Source organism: Mirounga leonina, unplaced genomic scaffold (genome assembly GCF_011800145.1).
Source record: "Mirounga leonina isolate KUSES-001 unplaced genomic scaffold, KU_Mleo_1.0 Mir_129, whole genome shotgun sequence".
NCBI classification, from domain to species: Eukaryota; Metazoa; Chordata; class Mammalia; order Carnivora; family Phocidae; genus Mirounga; species Mirounga leonina.
In genome coordinates, this window is record NW_023270323.1 from 26,583,077 (window position 1) to 26,603,661 (window position 20,585).

The 20,585-nt window shown below is 33.8% G+C and overlaps 1 protein-coding gene across 1 annotated transcript in view; it reads left to right on the plus strand.

The window, feature by feature from the left end:
* Positions 1-1,812: 1,812 nt before the first annotated feature.
* Positions 1,813-20,585, plus strand: part of LOC118010868 (transmembrane protease serine 11G-like) — a 29,444-nt gene continuing 10,671 nt past the window's right edge. The window contains exons 1-5 of the mRNA XM_035005578.1: positions 1,813-1,880; positions 3,641-3,762; positions 5,075-5,193; positions 8,225-8,292; positions 9,104-9,264. Coding sequence (XP_034861469.1) covers positions 1,813-1,880; positions 3,641-3,762; positions 5,075-5,193; positions 8,225-8,292; positions 9,104-9,264 — 538 coding nt within the window. The remainder of the gene's footprint in view (positions 1,881-3,640; positions 3,763-5,074; positions 5,194-8,224; positions 8,293-9,103; positions 9,265-20,585) is intronic.

Genomic DNA, 20,585 nt, shown 5'->3' on the forward strand with positions numbered 1-20,585 from the left:
TCATTATTGTAATTCTCTCCCTACTGATGCTCCAAAATGTGACAATCTGATAATGCATGCTTCTGAAACCTGGGATTTCTCTTGAAGGCTCTGGTAGCCCCCTTCTCAGAAAGAAATCCCTTTATCTCTCATCTTTGAATCACTGAGGGATGATATTTCAGTTAAATAAAGCAATTAAAAAGCTCCAGGAAAAATCACAGATGCTAAGAGAGCTATCTAAAGGGAAGGACTTGAATATATACCTTGGTAAAAAATTGTGACATTGAATGACTGACACTGATAAGAGCAAGAGTCCATTCCTTTCTGCTGAGTTTTGGTTCAGGAAATACCTCCCCATGAGAGTCTGGATAATGAACCACTCTGAATGTAACCAAAGGTAGGGGAGGGATCAAAAATGCTTTGACTCTTTATGAAAGGTTTTCTAGATTGACCTTTTGAATGAGTAGCTTTTGTCACTGCTCATCTTTGTTTGGCATAAATACCTCAAAGGTGAGGTCACTTATATTTTTTTGTTTGTTTGTTTGAATGTCAAAGGCTTCTCTAAGGCTGGATTTTCCTACACTACTGTGAATCTGTTTAGTCATCTGGCTGGGATAAGCCTGATCAAAATCAAATTATTTGAATTGGAAGGATTAGGGGGAGGGAGAAGCTAGAAAGGAAAGAGAAGAAGAGAATTGTCCTTTAGAGATTTTTAAGTGCAAAATTATTAATTGTATCTTGATCCCAGGTAAATGTTTAGGCTCATTTTTCCTCCTACCATATTTGAAGAAATTCATCTCTAGCAAAACTCTCTGGTAAAAATAGTTTTTGTGTTACAAATAGTTTAGGGCCACCTCCTCTTTTGTGACACATTATTTTATTTAGTAGACAAATATTTATCAAGTACCTATGAGGTGCAAACTCCAGTAATCTGGAACTGCCACTGATATCAGCCATTGAAATTCATCAATGTGTAAGTTAAAATTAGATTAGTACTGAAAAAATCAGTAAGAAAAAATTATTTTATTTTTTTAAAAAACTTCTAGGAATAAATATTTAGGACATGTCTACATAATTAAGAAAATGTACTCAAACAATTTTCAATTGTGACCCATACATAAGACTGTAATTCAGTCACAATGATGTTCTGGTGTTAGAAGTTCAACAGGCAACCACACTCTTTTGTTGATGAGAGTTCTTTTGTGAAATAAACTTCTCTATGAATGGTTTTCCATATCTGACTCAGAGGAGAAGACAGTGAGAAGATGGGCCCAGCATTTTCAAGCTTTAAAAAATTGTCATTATTTTTCAAGCATTATTCCCTCCAAAGAGAAATCATTAGTCCTTCTCAGAAATTCTCTTAGAAATACTCTACAACTCTAGTAGCAATTTATGTACACTGTGTTCCTTCCCTATAAGACAATAAGTTCCTTGAGAGGAAGATCTATTAATGATTCTTCATTAGATTCCCTTTTTGTACATAAAAACGCTCAATAAATGTTTACTCAGTTAACTAATGAACACGTGCATTAATTAGGTTTACCTCTATTCTCATTCATAAATTCTACTTTCTCACGTATGTCCTTGAAAAATCCCTGTCCTTGTCTCATGTCTCCTTGTCTTTGTTTATGCTGTTCCTTCTTCCTGTTGTACCCATCATTCTTGCTGATTCCTCCTCAGCCTCCAAAACCCAGTTCAAAGGATAAGTTCTCTAAGCAAAACCATTCATACCCACTCTTCTCTCATAACTTACTGGACATAATTACATAATGACATTTATCACTTGTATTTTACTAGTTACTTAGTGTGTCACAAGATTACATGTTCTTAAAGATGGGAGACTATGTCTTATTCATTTTTGAATCCCAAGCAGAAAGTGTTTGGCACACAGAAGAAACTTGGTAAGTGTTAACTGAATGAGTTCATGATTGCCCATGATCTTCTACTAATAAAGGTGGTGAATGTTTTCGTCAGCTCTTTCCTTGCCCCAGCAGGACCCCAGCTCTCCTAAAGATACTTCAGTTTGTAGATTTTAATACTCTTACCTTGCTACCAACCAAAGAGTGGCAAGCCAGAGTAACTTTAGATCCTTCCAGAAACACAGCAGAACTCAGAATTAGTGCTACCTGACTGAGATACTTATCAGAGTTCAGGTTGATGGTTCTGGGGTGAGGAAACTGCCTGTAGCTTCTTTGCCCAGATACAAGGATACAGAATTACCCCCACTTTTTCCAGATTGTTGATTCCAAAAGGCCCCCCTCAGTTGATATCTTCAATTATTTCGTGGGGGTCTACTTTCTATTTTACCACAACCAGCTACCAATCCAGAGAAGGTAATTCTTTCTCCTGCTTTTTCATGTATAATTTTAACAGAACGATAACTGGTACCTTTAGCTTTCAGAGCCATATTCTTGCCCAATTCTCCTGTGAATTAGATCTTCCCGGACAACTTATGCCAGTCTCATTCTAGCCTGCCTCAACTCTGTAATTGTTCAGATTTAGTCTGTGGGCTCTGACTCTGGCATAGGGACAGAACTTTGTCACATTTCTCTGCCTCTATGTAGGTTTCCCAAATGTCAGTCATTTACATACAACTTTCATGCTTTTTGCCATATTTACATACTACTGGTACTATTATTGCCTTAATATTTTTCTTTAAATTGATTCATTATTTACTCAAGTAAATATGGCCTTATCTTATCCAATATCATCTATTAAAAATCACAGGTCTGAAATCTTATAACATTATGAAATAGATATTCATCAAATACACCAGTGGCTCTCACACCATGAAGTTCCTGGGTCCAAAGCTCTGAGCTGTCACTATATATTTGTTCATTATATTGATGATCTCTTTTTTGGTTTACTTATTCTTTCTTCTTTAGAGTTCTATTTTCTTTTCTTTTCTTCAACCTGTCCTATTTTAGATGCTCTTCCTATGCATTACAGATTACTTGTTTTATAAATGGGGATTTTAGGATTAAGTATAGAGTTCTGAAAAAAGTCCCCAAAGCCCAAAACCTAGTTCCAACTCCCCCAACATCCAATTTTGAGGTTTTATCTTTATTATTGTTTTTTATTTGAGTATAGTTGACACATAATGGTATATTATTTCACATGTACAACTTAGTAATTTGACAAGCTTATACATTATGCTGTGTTCACCACAAGTATAGCTGCCATCTCTCCCCACTACATTGTTATTACCATATCATTGACTGTCTAACTCCAAGGTCTTAGTAATCACTCTGAACCTCTATTGGTTCATGCAGAATGAGAGAAGTGACCCAGAAGCCCTCATTCTTTGACGCTTTTTGGATCTGAAGCACATGAACCAAATATATGTTGTTAGTTCATTTACAAAGAAGAAAATATTTCAGAACACTAGCATGATGAACCAGGAAGTATATGAATCAGTAGTCAACTGCAGTATAATTCTGACTTTTTAAAATTACATATAAAGTCAAATGTCAATCAGTGATATTTTTCATTGACAGTATTTTTCTAACTTTTTATAGAACAGTATATTCAGATGTTACCAAATGCAATATGGGCTAACCATGAATTCTAGAAAAAAACCATTCTACATCAAAACTATGCAAAACTAAGATTTTAGAATTTAAGTTCTGTTTCACTTTAATATACAACTCTCTCCCAAAAGGCCAGCAATACTGGGTAGAAGGACAAGTTCACTAAGACCATGGATGACAGCCCTTATTGTCGCAGCTGTTGTGTTGGTTCTAGCAATAATCGTCGGTCTCCTTGTTCATTTTTTGGCATTTGGTAAGAATATATCTCATTGTATTCTTTTGAAAATTTGAAGATTTACTGGATTTATTTCAAAACCTAATATTTTGGAGTGTAATTTTCATTGCAACAATAATTTGTTTAAGTGTATGTAAGCTTTGCATAATGCATTATTAATTTGCATAAACATATCTACATTTGGGAAATGATCATCCTTTATAAAAATTAATTCTAGCATTTAAAATTTGAACTGGTTCACATAATATTATCTCTTGAACAAGCAATACATCTTATGTTATTATATGGTTTAATAATATTTAATGTACTGAAAGTAAAAACATTATTTTAGTAGTAATTCTGACTTCAAGGTTAACTTATGAGAATATATTACATTCTATCATGATCTAATTAACAGCTTAAATTTATGAATTATCACTAACAGGTAATAATTTTGTCAGAAAACAACTGACAAGCACATAACTATGAGAACATGTAATATTAAAAATGGGTTAGAAATACTTGCAAATCATATATACGATAAAGGGTTAATATCCAAAATATAAAAAGAACTCAAATAACTCAATAGCAAAAAGCCAAACAATCCAATTTAAGAATGGGCAGAAGACCTGAATAGACATTTTTCCAAAGAATGCATACAGATGGCCAATAGGCACATGAAAAGATGCTCAACATCACTCATCATCAGGGAAATACAAATCAAAACCACAATGAGATATCACCTCATACCTTTTGGCAAGGCTAGCATCAAAAAGAAAAAAAAAAAATAACAAGTATTGGCAAGGATATGGAGAAAAGGGTAACCTTGTACACTGTTAGTGAGAGTATAAATTGGTACAGCCACTATGGACAACAGTATGGAAGTTTCTAAAAAAATTAAGAATAGATCTACCAGATGAGTCAGCTAATCTACTTCTGGGTATTTATCTGAAGAAAATAAAAACACTAATTTGAAAAGACATATGCACCCCCAAGTTCACTGCAGCATTATTTATAATAGCCAAAATACAAAAACAACCTAAGTGTCCATCTACGGACAAATAGCTAACAAAGATATGATATATGTGTATATATATCACATATATACACATATATGGAGTATATACAAATATCAAACTATTATGTTATACACCTGAAACTAATATAATGTTATATACCAATTTTACTTAAAAAAAAAGGTTAGAGGGAAGTATTGGCCACAGCTATTGCATGTTTAATTCCCAGGAGTTCATCATTATAGGACTTTTTTGCATGTTATTCCTTTTACTGTGATATTTATACAACTCAAATGAACTAAAGAGAAACTATCCATTTTTGTTCTCCCTTCCAGATCAGAAATTTTACTATTACCAAACCTCCTTCCAGATCCCCAGTATTGAATATAATCCTGACTTTTCAGTTGAACACTCAAAAATGAAAAGAGACCTGAAACAAAAAGTCAATAATGAGGTAAGTCTGTCATCATTCCTACTCTGACAATACTATGGTGAAGAAGAAGGCTAAAATAAAGTTAGAGGTAAGTTGAGAACATATCAAATTGTACCTATGTTGCGGATGCCAGATAAAATACAGAATTCTCAGTTAAATTTTAATTTTAGGTCCTCCTGAAAACATATTTCATTCAACATTTTAAACATGCCTATACTAAAAATTATTCATTGTTTATCTGAAATTAAAACTTAACCATATTTTTGTTTGTCAATCCTGGCAACTCTAACCAACAGTATATCAGGAAAATTGGAAGAATACTTTGGGCAAAGAATAATTGCACTGAAGACTGAATAATAGAAGCCCAACAGAAAGATTAAATAGCTCAAATACAAAAAGTAAAATTATTTGAGTTATCTGGAAACATAGCTCAATCATTTAGGCATAAACATTACCATGTATCACTTATTAAGCACCTAATGTGTGTCTGACCCTGATACATTTCCCACTAGGCAGCTTACACAAAACATTTATTCCTGAAAATATACCACGGAAACATACAGACAAGGTCTTCCACTGAAGACTTCAGCTGTGTATACAGCTTCTAGTGAGCCTAGCACTGACCAAAGATGACAGAGCATTCTTGCCAGGTTCAGAAATATTTCTTTATCCATTTCCAACCAAAATGAGCTGATGAAATGAGTTAAAGGATGCAACTGAGTGGGGTTGGCATGTCTTTTCAAAAATACATCTGAAGGAAATTTTGATATTGATCAGGGCAGGGTGATACTGAATTACAGACAGTCTAAGCTTTGAAGTCAGAACATCTAGATTCATATCCAAATTTTACTTCTTGACATTTTATGAGCTTTGGAAAAGCTACTTGAGCCCTCAGGGCTTCAACTACAAAATAGGATAATTTCACCTACCTCTCTGAGTTATTCTGAAGACTGGTTTATGTTGTGAATAAAAAGTATGAAAAATTATGCCTGAATAAACGTTAGCATCTGTTTCCTGTGCTCTCACAGAACTTTCATACACCTTTGCTAATGCGCTTACCACCTTGTTACATCATTATTATTTTGTATGTCTATGCCCCTCTGACTTCGTGAGGGGCTAAGTCTATTTATTCTTATATTTCTGGTGCCTGTAAAAGTGTCTGCTATATGGGAGGACTATAAAAATACACTTCAAGGAGAAGACTAGTAAATAAATGGTCAACTCACTAGAACTGGCTCTATCCTCTAGAGTATAATAGTGGCAACATAAAGAAGGAAAGTACAGTAATTTAGACCAGAAGTTGGCAATTTTTTTTTCTAAGACACTAGATAATAAGTATTTTCAGCTTTGCAGGCTGTGTGGTCTCTGCAACTATTCAAATCTGTCATTGTAGTGCAAAAGCAGCCATAGACAATACATCAACAGATGAGTATGGCTATGGTCCAATAAAACTTTATGGACACTGAAAGTAGAATTTTGTTAAATGTTTAGATGTCACAAAACATTCTTCTTCTGATTTTTTTCGACTATTAAAAAAATATGAAGGCCATTCTTAGATGATGGGCCAGACAAAAACAGTGGCTGTCTAGATCTGCCCTATAGGCTATAATTTGCTGACCCCTGATTTAGATTATAAATCACAGTCCTAGGAAATATTGTCCTAGAAGAAATGATTAAAACCAGTGCCTAAAATGAATTTTAGAAACTTCTTGTAGAGTTCAGTACTCTAAACTTTATATGCTCAATTGCCACGGATAATACATGGTTCACAAAGCTGTGATTTCAAAAGAAACAACAACAAAATGATGAAGTTGGAAAGAAAATGGAAGGAGGCAGGCAGAAAACTTATAATTATATATAAGACATATAAAGGTCATATATAAAATATATATAAATGAATGTAGAAAATCTGGAAATATACAACCAAAAATGTAAATAGGAAGTTCACTATGCAGTGATTTGGAAATGATTTTAATGCTTTTCATTTTACTTTGCTCTATTGTTTGCTTTTTATAACTTTCTACAATGAACATGTATTTGTTTTGTCAAATAAATGTACACGTGTATATAAAACTATTTCCTTAAAAAACAAATTTCCCTTCATAATCAGAAGGAAAACACATGGTCATTCATTTTTTAATAATTGATTTTTCAATAAGCATGCTCACCAAACTATGCCATATGACATGGCACTTTACCAGAAAAAAATCAAATTAGTTGAGTGAAATGTATTTGTTCAACACATAACCAGTTTCAATTTGGGCAGCTCTTCTGATTTGTGAAACTAATTATTGAGATTTGGATTCACTTAAGGTTTGGCATGTGGTCAGTCCTTTTTTCAAGAAGCCAACTTGATGAATCAATGGTAATACACAGGTTTGTAAAACCACAGATTCTGTAATAAGTTGTGGTTTTGGTAAGAAATAATTTCTTCTAGGATCTTATCCTACAGAGAAATTATCCCATAAAGGAGGTCTAAAATGACATACAAATGCCACATATAGTTTTGTCTTATTCTAAGTAATCATTTCATGTATTTTTCTTGATAAGTATATTCTTTTTAAGGAAGTACCTGATAAATACACATTCTCCTCCTCTCCTCCAGTTACTACAGGATCAAAAGATGGCCTCAAGTGTTTCACTAAAGCCTACAAAAATGACCCTTCAATCACAGCCATGATGTTGATAACTAAGTTTGAATGATAATGGCTGATAATTCCATACACATCAAATTTTCAGAGAAATTCTGTCTCAGCACCCCATCCCCATGTATATTTTATATTGGCTACTGAAATATCTAGCTTAATTCAACTCTTGATATATACCAGCCATCCCTGATCATGTGACAAGTTGTTCAAATATCAACATCTGATTATAGGGGTGACCTTTATGACAAGGGGATTATGTCCAAATGAGCTTTTTGAGGATAGTTGCAAACAAACTTAGAAGTAAAGGCTATTACTGCAGATCTTATACAGGCATTTTTGTGATATGCTGAAATGTGTGAATTATTTTAAAAAGGTCTACACTGTTGGTTTTTTTCTTTTCTCAGGTAGATAAGATATTTCGAAGATCCAGTTTAAATCATCATTACATCAAGTCTCATGTTGTTGACCTTAGGTAATCACAACTAATTAATTTTTATGATGAAAGGAAACTTTGTATTACTTAGTTATTTTTCATTGTTTGATTTGTGGACGGGATCTAAAAATCTTAGATTTATCAAGAGCAAAAATATTTTAATATTATTACATTTAATTGTTATTCCTTCTTTTTTTTTTTTTTTAAAGATTTTATTTATTTATTTGAGAGAGAGATAATGAGAGACAGAGAGCATGAGAAGGAGGAAGGTCAGAGGGAGAAGCAGACTCCCCGCTGAGCAGGGAGCCCGATGCGGGACTCGATCCCGGGACTCCAGGATCATGACCTGAGCTGAAGGCAGTCGCTTAACCAACTGAGCCACCCAGGCGCCCTAAATGTTATTCCTTCTTTACAGAGTACCTGTAGGGAGAGAATTTCTCAGCTTGGGTAGTGATACAACATATTCTACTGGTTGTCCTCTTAAAGACTTCTGCATTTAGTTAAAGAATCTTAGAATCCTTGAATACTCCTCTGTTTTACTTACTTTACACACACATACACAGAGTTGATGGATTTAACAAGTGTTTTTTATGTATTTTGCCAGAAAAAAAATTATAGAACTCTTAAATACTCAGCTTTCTCTGAATATGATCAAGTTTTATAAGCAGGGGATAATTCGGTATTAACACCTATATGATACAGGAAGGAGGAAAATCCATGACAATAAAATATATAAAATATTTATGTTGTATTTTCTTGAAGATATAACTAATATTTAAATACTAAAGTATAAAATAATCATAAGTATGGCTATTACTCACTCATTGATTCTGGTGTTTTTCTTTTTCAGGTCAAGTAATGATGGTTTGAAAACAGATGTATTGCTTAAGTTTCAGTTTGCTTCTAACAATGCAGACACGATAAAAAGGCAAGCTGACAACATTTTGCATCAGAAGCTGAAATCAAATGAAAGCTTCTTGAAGATAGATACTTCATTACCTTATCTTAAAGGCAAGAAATCCCATTTTACTTCCCTTGTTAGAGTTTATCATTTTAACGATCTTCTCATTTACAGAGAAAGCTTTATTTCACCATAAAATGAAACCGCTTTTCATTTTTGTTTCTCATTTCTCACTTGATAATAAATCTCCACACAATCAACACCAAAGATTACCTTCCTTTGATTAGTATGGAAATAATTATGAAACAGAATTTGTATGATAACCCAAATATAATATTTCTTTTTTTTTTTTTTAAGAGATCTTGGTGGAGTTGTTTGAATTAATTAAGCATGTATGAGATAAAAACCTACACTGTAGTGCCTGGCTCTTTCTGTTCCAATACTCTCTCCAATCAGAATCCAGAATGTAAGAGTGGTATGAACACAGAAATCATATGTGGGGCACAAACATGATTTAGCTCCTGTGAAAGGAGACACGTCATTTTTTTCTGACGCTACCATGAGCCTTCCTAAAGCATCCAGGATAGGATTGGCCCAGGGCATGGAGGAGACAGAAGAAAAATACCAGACCCTGATGATACCTGCCCTGGCATAAAGGCACCATGTCATTTGCCACACAAGCATAAGGAACTAGGTAATAAATGTTTGGGGTATGAGATTAAACAAAGCTCATTATAATTCCAAGGCTATTTTTAGCCTTGTATATATTAACTTTGAAGTTGCCATGTTTTACAAGAATTTGTGTAAGCTATGAGATGAGACTCTAAGGCTGACAGATAATTACAGTTACTAATAAGTTTTCCCTTGGTACTTTTCCCCCCAAAACTGTTCCAGAGGGCTAGAGCAGATATATTATAATATGCTAACAGAAGAGAAAATTGCATTATAGGTTTGGTGGAAGTCAAAAGGAAAAAAAAAATAGCTTGAAGAACTTGAAGTTTCTGTGAGTAATGCCCAACATTCAGTTCTGTTAATCATGCAGATAGAACAGAGTAGACTCTGAATCCAATGCACTGTGCTTTAGATAGCAGAAATAAGACTTTCTGAAGAAAACATTTTGTTGAAGGATGTAGTGGTATGTGTGAAATTTTGATTTTAAAAATAATATCAATTTAATCTTGAACTCCCATTAAGCTAAATGTTACAAACTTAAACTCCGTCATTTCTGGATCTATCTGCTCACCCTGACCCGCACTTTGTGGTGTTAGGGCACTTAGGTCCTTCATAGTGTTGCTGGATCAAGGTGAGGGGTTGGTCCATTCAGGCATCTGCTGGCAAACCATCTGTCATCAGATCTTTTGTTGCCTATCAGAATAAGTTACTGTTAAAACATTCCTCATTCATCCTGAGACTTCTGTGCTTACCAAGGGTATTCAGAAATTAATTTGTATATTTTTTATTTCATCTCTTTCTGCAAAAGACTGATAATTCCTTGAATACAGGAAATATGTTTTCCGTACTTACAATCATAACCCCAAGATTAGCACAGAACTCAGCACAGTGCAGGAACTTGATATTTGTAAAATGTTCTATCTTTAACTCTGTAAACTAACTCATTCTCTTGAAAGTGGGCAGGAAACAAAAGCAATCTTAAATTTAACAAACACAACAGAACACTGAGGAAACTAGAATCATTCTTCTTTCCATATGGTGTTTTAGAACTACACGAAAATACATAAAAATTTTAAAAACAAAACTTGAGTTTCATAGGGTAAGAGAAATCATTTCAGTATATACAGTAAAAATAAAAATGCACAGAATGCATTCCAGGGGAAAGTCTGCAGGTAGTGGTGGAAAGAACCCTGGACTAGAACTCAGGGGATCCATGTCTTAGCAATAACCATAGTAGTGCAGCCTGGGGTAAGTTGCTGAAACTGTCTTAGTTCCTGTTTTGCAAAATGAAAATAGTAGCAACTATGAAACTTATCCTTTGGAAAAACTTAAAAATGCTTTGAAAAGTACAAGTATAAACATATTAATGTAATATATTATTTTATGGACTTTCTCAGATATTTTTAGCAACCCAGATCCTAGGAAGTTGGAGAATTGATAACATGTCTTGAAAAAGGTAGCTGAAAAACTAAAACACACACATGGCCCCAAAACACAAATATTGGAAGAGTTAGTTGGCTAATATCTTAAGTCTAACACAGAAGAAACAATGCAGAAATGTATTGGGTATAATCTTTCAAAAGCAATTTATACAGGATTATAATAAAGCTCAAGGGGAAGCTTTGAGTTTAACTTTCAGAGTTAGTAAGTTCAAGTTTGCTAAATAGTTGTCTATGTAGATCTTCTTTTTAAAAATTGCAGAATTTAAAATGCTCATGGATAATTAGGTGAATTTTTTTCTAAAATTTATAGCCTTGTGAACATTTCTTCTCATTTTATAGAAGTCAAGTGACTAGGGAAGGGAAGGGAAGGGAAGGGAAGGGAAGGGAGGAAGGAAGGAGGAAAGGATGGAGGGCAAGAGGAAGGAAGGAAAGAAAAAGGAAAACAATTAGTTGAAAGAACAAATTAGCTAAAATTGTCAGTGTTTCATTAAAATGTGCTTTTAGTCTTTGATTTTACTCTATGACAAACTTTCATGAAATCATTAAGTGATTCTTTTATGATCCCCAAATATGTCTCTATTTCTGTTTCCTTTCCTCGTTTAAATACAAAAAAAATATAAAGAAAAATGCATGGAATTTACTTGTAGGGAAGAAAAATAATTTTCCCTCTAGCCTTTTGAGTTCTTGACTATAATAAAAGACCCCTGTAATAAAAGATGGTTAACAAGAAAAAAGAAACAGAAGTTTATTAACAGGTATACATGGGAAATAACGGGGGAAATGAGTAACTCAAAGATGTGGCTTAGAATTTAGCATGTAGCGTCTTTATCAAAGAACAATAGGGGTGGCTGGGCGGCTCAGTCAGTTAAGCGTCTGTCTTCAGTCCAGGTCATGATTCCAGGGTCCTGGGATCAAGCCCCACGTCGGGCTCCCTGCTGAGCGGGGAGCCTGCTTCTCCCTCTCCCTCTACCTGATGCTCCCCCTGCTTGTTCTCTCTCTCTCTCTCTCTCATCATTGCAAATGGCAAAATTTCATTTTTTGATGACTGAGTAGTATTCCATTATATATATATATATATATATATATATATATATATATATCACATCTTCTTTATCCATTCATCAGTCAGTGGACATCTGGGCTCTTTCCATAGTTTGGCTGTGGACATTGCTGCTATAAACATTGGAGTGCACATGCCCCTTTGGGCCACTACATTTGTATCTTCGGAGTAAATACCCAGCAGTGCAATTGCTGGGCCACAAGGTATCTCTATTTTCAACTTTTTGAGGAAACTCCATACTGTTTTCCAGAGTGGCTGGACCAGCCTGTGTTCCCACCAACAGTGTCAGAGGGTTCCCCTTTCTCCGCATCCTTACCAATACCTGTCATTTCCTGACTTATTAATTTTAGCCATTCTGACTGGTGTGAGGTAATATCTCATTGTGGTTTTGATTTGTATTTTTCTGATGATGAGTGATGTGGAACATTTTTCATGTGTCTGTTGGCCATTTGGATGTCTTCTTTGGAGAAATGTCTCTTCATGTCTTCTCCCCATTTCTTGACTGGATTCTTTGTTCTTTGGGTGTTGAGTTTGATAAGTTCTTTATAGATTTTGGATACTAGCCCTTTACCTGATATGTCATTTGCAAATATCTTCTCCCATTCTGTTGGTGTCTTTTGGCTTTGTCGACTATTTTCTTTGCTGTGTAAAAGCTTTTTATCTTGATGAAGTCCCAGTAGTTCATTTTTACCTTTGTTTCCCTTGCCTTGGGCGATGTTTCTAGGAAGAAGTTGCTGTGGCTGAGGTTGAAGATGTTGCTGCCTGTGTTCTCCTTTGGGATTTTGATGGATTCCTGTCTCACATTTAGATCTTTCATCCATTTTATGTCTATTTTTGTGTGTGGTGTAAGGAAATGGCCCAGTTTCATTCTTCTGCATGTGGCTGTCCAATTTCTCAACACCATTTGTTAAAGAGACTGTCTGTTTTCCATCGGATATTCTTTCCTGCTTTGTCGAAGATCAGTTGACCATAGGGTTGAGGGTCCATTTCTGGGTTCTCTCTTCTGTTCCACTGATCTATGTGTCTGTTTTTGTGCCAGTACCATACTGTCTTGATGATTACAGCTTTGTAATAGAGCTTGAAATCTGTAATTGTGATGCCATTAGTTTTGGTTTTCTTTTTCAACATTCCTTTGGCTATTCAGGGTCTTTTCGGGTTCTATACAAATTTTAGAATTATTTCTTCCAGGTTTGTGAAAAAAATTGATAGTATTTTGATAGGGGTTGCATTGACTGTATAGATTGTTCTAGGTAGCATAGACATTTTAACAATATTTGTTCTTCCAGTCCATGAGCATGGAACGTTTTTTCATTTCTTTGTGTCATTTTAATTTCTTTCATAAGAGTTCTATAGTTTTCTGAGTACAGATCCTTTGCCTCTTTGGTTAGGTTTATTCGTAGGTATCTTATGGGTTTGGGTGCAGTTGTAAATGGGATCAACTCCTTAATTTCTCTTTCTTCTCTCTCATTGTTAGTGTATAGAAATGCAACTGATTTCTGTGCATTGATTTTATATAGGATACTTGACTTTTAAAAATATATTGACATAATTATAGATTTACAGGAGGTTGCAAAGAAATTTACAGGGAAATCTTATGCACTTTCATGCTTCCCCCAGCCTTTGGTAATGTTAACATCTTATACAACTATAGCACAACATCACAACCAAGAAATTGGCGTAAATACAATCCACAGAGCTTACTCAAATTTCACAGTTATATATGAGCTCATTTGTGTGTGTGTGTGCATGTGTGTCTCTGTGTAGGTATAGCTCTATGCCATTTTATCACATATGTAGCCTTGCATAACTACTACCACAGTCAATATATTCAACTGTACCATATCAAGATTCCCCTGTGTTACCTCTTTATAACTACACCCATCTTCTCTACCTATCCCTAGCCTCTGGCAACCACTAATCCATTCTCTCTCTCTATAATTATATTGTTTCGTGAATATCATGTAAATCATACATTTTGTATCCTTTTGAAATTGACCTTTTCCACTCAGCATAATTTCCTTGAGGTTTGTCCATGTTGAAGTGTGTATCAGTCGTTTGTTCTTTTTCATTGGTGAGTAGTATTCCATGGTATTCCACAGTTTGTTTAACCACTTATCCCTTATATTTGGTAGTTTTAAGATTTTGGCTATTACAATGAAGCTGCTATGAACATTCATATACATGTTCCTATGAGAAAATTAGTCTCTATTTCTCTGGGATATATCTAAGAGTACAATTGCTGGGTTGATAAAACTATTTTGGACTTTGAAAGGAACTATCAAACTACTTTCCAGAGTAGCTGTACATTTTGCATTCCCATCGGCAATGTATGAGAGACCTAGTTTTTCTGCATCTTTGCCAACACTTGGCGTTATCACTATTTTTCATGTTGGCCTTCCTGATAGGTGTATAGTGATATCTCATTATAGCTTTAATTTTATTTCCTCCAATAGCTAATAACATCAAACATCCTTTTATTTGTTTGCCATCTATACATCCTCTTTGGCAAAATATCTGTGCGAGTGTTTTCTAATTGAGCTGATTTTTATTTCTTAAATGTTGAATACTGAGAGGTCTTTATATATATTTGTCAGATATGTAATTTGCAAATAATTCTTACTAGTCTGAAATTTGCCTTTTCATCCCATAAACAGAGTCTTTCAGATAGGAAAAGTTTAAATTTGATGAGATTCAACCAATTGAACTCTAATTTTTATGGATCTGTTATTGGTAATAAATCTAATTCTTCTCCTAGTACTGGGTCCCTGACAATTATCTCCTATGTTCTTTTCTGTAAATTTTATAATTTTACATATTATACTTAGATTTTTTAACATTTAAACTTATTTCTATAAGTTTTATGGTTTCACATTACATTATGTCTTACATTAAAGCCTAAAATCCATTTTGAGCTCATTTTTGTATAAGCTGTGAGGTTTTTTGTCATTGTTCTGGTTGTTAATATATATTCAATTGCTCCAGCACTGTTTATTGGAAAGGCTGCCTACCTTCCACTGAATTACTTTTGCTCCTTTGTCAAATAGTAATTGGGCATTTTTGTGTGGACCTATTTTTGGGTTCTCCATTCTATTTCATTGATTTACGTGTCCATCCTTCCACCAGCATCATACTCTCTTGATTACTGCAGCTACATAGCAAGCTTAACAATAAGAAGAATGATTCTCCCACTTTATTCTTCTTTATCAAAATTATTTTAAATACTCTAGTTCCTTTCTAAATAAATTTTAGAATAATCTTGTCTATGTCTACAAAAAAACAGATTTTGATAGAAATTTTGCTAGATCTATAGATCAATTTGGGGAAAATTGACATCTTTACTATGTTGAGTATTTTTTTTTTAGGTAAAATTCACATAATATAAAGTTAACCATTAACCATTTTAGAGTATACAATTTGGTGGCATTTAGTTCATAATGTTTTGCAACCATCACCTCTACCTAGTTTCAAGACATTTTTATGACCTCAAAGGAAATCCTATACCAATTAAAAAGGAAATCCTATACCAATTAAATAGTCACTCATTCTCCCTCACCCAGCCCCTGACAACCACCAATTAACTTTCTGTCTCTATGGATTTACCTATGCTAGATGTTTCACATAGATGGGACCATATAATATGTGACATTTGTGTCTGGCTTCTTTCACTTAGCATATTATTTTCAGAGTTCATTCATGTTTTATGATGTATCAATACTTCATTATTTTTATGGCTGAATAATATTTCACTTTATAGATAATATTACATTTTATTTACCTAATCATCAGGTGATGGACATTTGTGCTATTTCCATTGTTTGTCTATTGTGAATAGTACTACTATAAATATTGGTGTATAGTATTTATTTGATTACTGTTGGATAGATACCTAGGAGTAGAATTGCTGGGCAATATGGTAACTCTATGTTTAACTTGTTAAGGAACTGTAAACTGTTTTCCACAGTAGTTGTATCATTTTACATTCTCACCAGCAATGTATAAGGGTTCTAATGTCTCCCAGTTCTCATCAACACTTGTTATTTTCCAATTTTTTTAATTGTGAGTATGTTAGGTTGGTGTGGTGGTGTGATAGGTGCCAAATTTTATTGAATACATTCTCTGTGTCAATTGACATAATCATATAACTTTTTTCTGTAGCTTGTTGATATGGTAGATCACACTAATTGATTTACAAATATTGAGCTATCCTTATATACCTGGAATAAATCCACTTCATCACTGTATTATTCTTTACATACATTGTTGGATTCAGTTGGTTAAAATTTTGTTGAGAATTTTGCATCAAATTCATGACAGATATTAGTCTGTTTTCTTGTTTCTCTGGTTTCAATATCAGGATAATACTGGCCATATCAAATGAATTAGGAAATGCTCTCTTTTCTTATAATTTCTAGAAAGGACTGTGTAAAAGTGGTGTTAATTCTTTGAATGTTTTGCCAAAATCTCCAGTGAAGCCATCTGGGCCCAAGGTTTTGTTTTGTTTTGTTTTGTTTTGTTTAAGCTTTTATTACAAATTCAATTTCTTTAATAGTAGGGCTATTCAGGTTATCTATATCATCTTTGCTGAGTTTTTGTAGTTTATGGTTTTCAAGGAATTTGTCCTTCTCTTTTAAATTGTCAAATTTATGAATGTAAACTTGTTCAAAGTATTCCTTAATTTTTTCCCAAGTTTTTGTGTGAACATTCATTTTAAATTCTTCTATGCATATACTCTCAGGTCAGTGTGGTAACCCTATGACTTTTTTTTAAATCAGTTTCAGGGGTAGAATTTAGTATTCATCAGTCACATATAACACCCAGTACTCATTACATCAAGTGCCCTTCTTAGTGCCCACCACACAATTATCCCTTCCCCTCCCCTACCTCCCCTCCAGCAACCTTGTTTGTTTCCTAGAGTTCAGTGTCTTTTATGGTTTGCCTCCCTCTCAATTTTCATCGTATTTTATTTTTCCTTCCCTTCCTCTATGTTCATCTGTTTTGTTTCTTAAATTCCACTTAAATTCTGACTTATTTTGCTTAGCATAATACCCTTTAGTTCCATCCATGTCATTGCAATTGGCAAGATTTCATTCTTTTTGATGGCTGAGTAATATCCCATTATATATACATGCTACATCTTTATGCAGGCTCTTTTGTGATATCCCCTCAGTTAATTCCTGATACTGCTGATTTGTGTCTTCTCTATTTTTATCTTTGTCAATCTTCCAAAATTTATCAATTCTATTTATTTTTTCTTACAACCAGTGCTTTTTGTCTCATTAATTTTTCTATATTATTTTTCTGTTTTTAATTTTGATTGAAATTTTGATCTTCCTTGATTTTTTTTCTTCACTATTTCCTTCCTCTTCCTTACTTTAGGCTTACTTTGCTCTTCTTTTTTTGTTTGTTTGTTTGTTTATTTGAGTTAGGAACTCAAGAATATTGATTTGAGATCATTTCTCTTTTCTAACATAAACATTTAGTGCTATAATTTCCCTCTCTGTAATGCTTTATCTGCATCCCATAATACTTGTTATGCTGTACTTTCATATTCACTCAATTCTGTGTAATTTTTTTTTTATTTTCTTTGGGAATTCTTCTTGGACCCATGTATTATTTAGTAGTCTGTTGTTTAATTCTCAAGTATTTGGAGATTTTTCTCCTTACCTTTCTGTTACTGATTTCTAATTTGACCTCACTATGAACAGAGGACATATTCTGATTTCAATTCTTTTAAATATGACTCAGGATATGGTCTATTTTAATGAATGTTCCATGGGTATTTATAATATGCTTTCTGTTATTGTTGGGTGAAGTGTTTTATACACTTGATCTTAGCCAAAAGGCCGAGAAGCAATGGGTGGAGTGTTTTATAAATGTCAATTAGATCTTGTTGTTGATGGTGTTCTTTAATTCTATATCCTTGCTGACTTTCTGTCTAGTAATTACATCAATTATATCAGATGTTGAAGTCCCCAGCTATGATTGTGAATTTTTCTCTTCCTTCCTTCAGCTCTCTTAGTTATTGCTTGGTGTATTTTGAAGCTCTTTTATTTGTAAACATACATTTAAAATTGTTACATAGTCTTAGTAGATTGATCCTTTATCATTATGTAATGTCCCTCTGTGTACCCAGTAATTTTCTTTTCTCTGAAGCCCTTTTTATCTGATATTAATAGAGCCACTACTGCTTTTTTTTAGATTCATATTTGTAATATCTTTTTCCATCCTTTTACTTTTAATTTAGAAATTTCAGTGTAGAAAGAAAATAGCTGAGTCATGTCTTCCAAATTACACTCTGCCGTTCTCTTTTAATTGATGTACTTAAACCATTCACATATTAAATATTGACATGTTAGAGCTTAAGTCTTTCATTTTAATACTTGCTTTCTTTTGTGCTGTTTCTTGTTCCTCTGTTCCTTTTTTTCCTCCCTCCCTGTGGGTAATATGAACATTTGTTTTAGAGTTCCATTTTGATTTATTTGTAATGTTTTTGAGCTTATCACTATGTATAGCTGTCCTAGTGGCTATGCTAGGTATTAACATACACACACAATATCAGAGCCTACTGGTGTCAAGATTATACCACTGCAAATGAAGTGTAGAAACTTTACTTCCATTTTGGTCTCTGCCCTCCCCATTTTTTAGATACATCTTTCTCTATATATATTTTGCACATCAGAGTAATATTTCCTCTCTATATATTCTGCACATCAGATGGTGTTGCATCTTTTGTTTCAACCATAAAATATGTTTAAAGAAACCTATAAGGTGAAAAATAGTCTTTTATATATATTTGTGTTTTTACACATTCTGTCTCTTTCCTTTCTGAGGGTACTAACCTTCTACTATCATTTGCTTTTTGTTTGGAGAGCTTCCTCTAGCCATTATCCAAGAGCAGGTCTTTTAGAAACTAAAATTCTTTTCATTTCCCTTCATCATAGAATACCTTTATTTCTTTTCTTTTTTTTTTTAAGATTTTATTTATTTATTCATGAGAGACAGAGAGAGAGAGGCAGAGGGAGAAGCAGGCTCCCAAGGAACAGGGAGCCTGATGTGGGACTCGATCCCAGGACCCTGGGATCATGACCTGAGCCGAAGGCAGACGTTTAACCATCTGAGCCACCCAGGCGCCCCTACCTTTATTTCTAAATATAGTTTCAATGGATACAGGATTCATGGCTGATAGTTTTTTCTTTCAGAACTTGAAAAATGCTATGCCACTTCCTTTTGTCCTCCACGGTTTCAGATAAGAAAACTGCTGTTATTTGAATTGGTGTTACTTTATAAGTAATGTATCATTTTTCTGTTTTTGAGAATTTTTTCATTGTGTTTAGTTTTTAGTAACTTAATTATAATGGGTCTTGGTGTGGATTTGAGTTTTTCCTATTTGAGATTTTCTCAGCTTCTTGAATCTATACATCTCTGTCTTTAGCCAGTTTGGGGAGTTTCCAACCATTATTTCCTTGAATACTTTTTCAGTCTCACACTCTTTTTTCTTCTCCTTCTGGAACTCTGATAATATTAATGTTAAATCTTTTGTTATTATCCCACAAATCTCAGAGGATTTGTTAACTTTTTTTCAATCTCTTTTCTCTCTGTTCTTCTGAGTAAATGCTATTTAATTTCATTTAAATTTACTGTGAACCTATTCCCCATCTCCACTCTTATTATTAAGACCATCCAACAGGGTTTTATTATTATTATTACTAATTCTATTTTTCAGTCCTATAATTTTCCTTTTTTTTTGAAGTAGGCTCCATGCCCAGTGTGGAGCCCAAGATGGGGCTTAAACTCACAACCCTGAGATCAAGACCTGAGCTGAGATCAAGAGCTGGACGCTTAACCAACTGAGCCACCCAGGCACCCCTCTATTTGGTTTTTATAACTTCTATTCTTTGCTTAGATTTTCTATTTTTTCACTTATTTTAAGAGAATTTGTAGTTAACTGCTAAATTATTTTTCTGGCATCTGCTTTAAAATCCACATCAGATACTTCCAACATCTTATTTATCTCAGTATTGGTATCAGTTGGTTGTCTTTTCTCATGCAGATTGTGGTTTTCCTGGATTTTGGTATGGCAAGTAATTTTTGTATTCTAAACATTTTGGTTATTATGTTAGAAGACTCTTGATCCTATTTAATTCTTTTATTTTAGCAGGTAGTCCACTTATTTAGGTTTGGAGTGTAGATTCTCACCTACTTTCATTGTTTCAATAACAATTTAGTTTTCAGAGTCCTTGCAGTACTATTCTAGTCT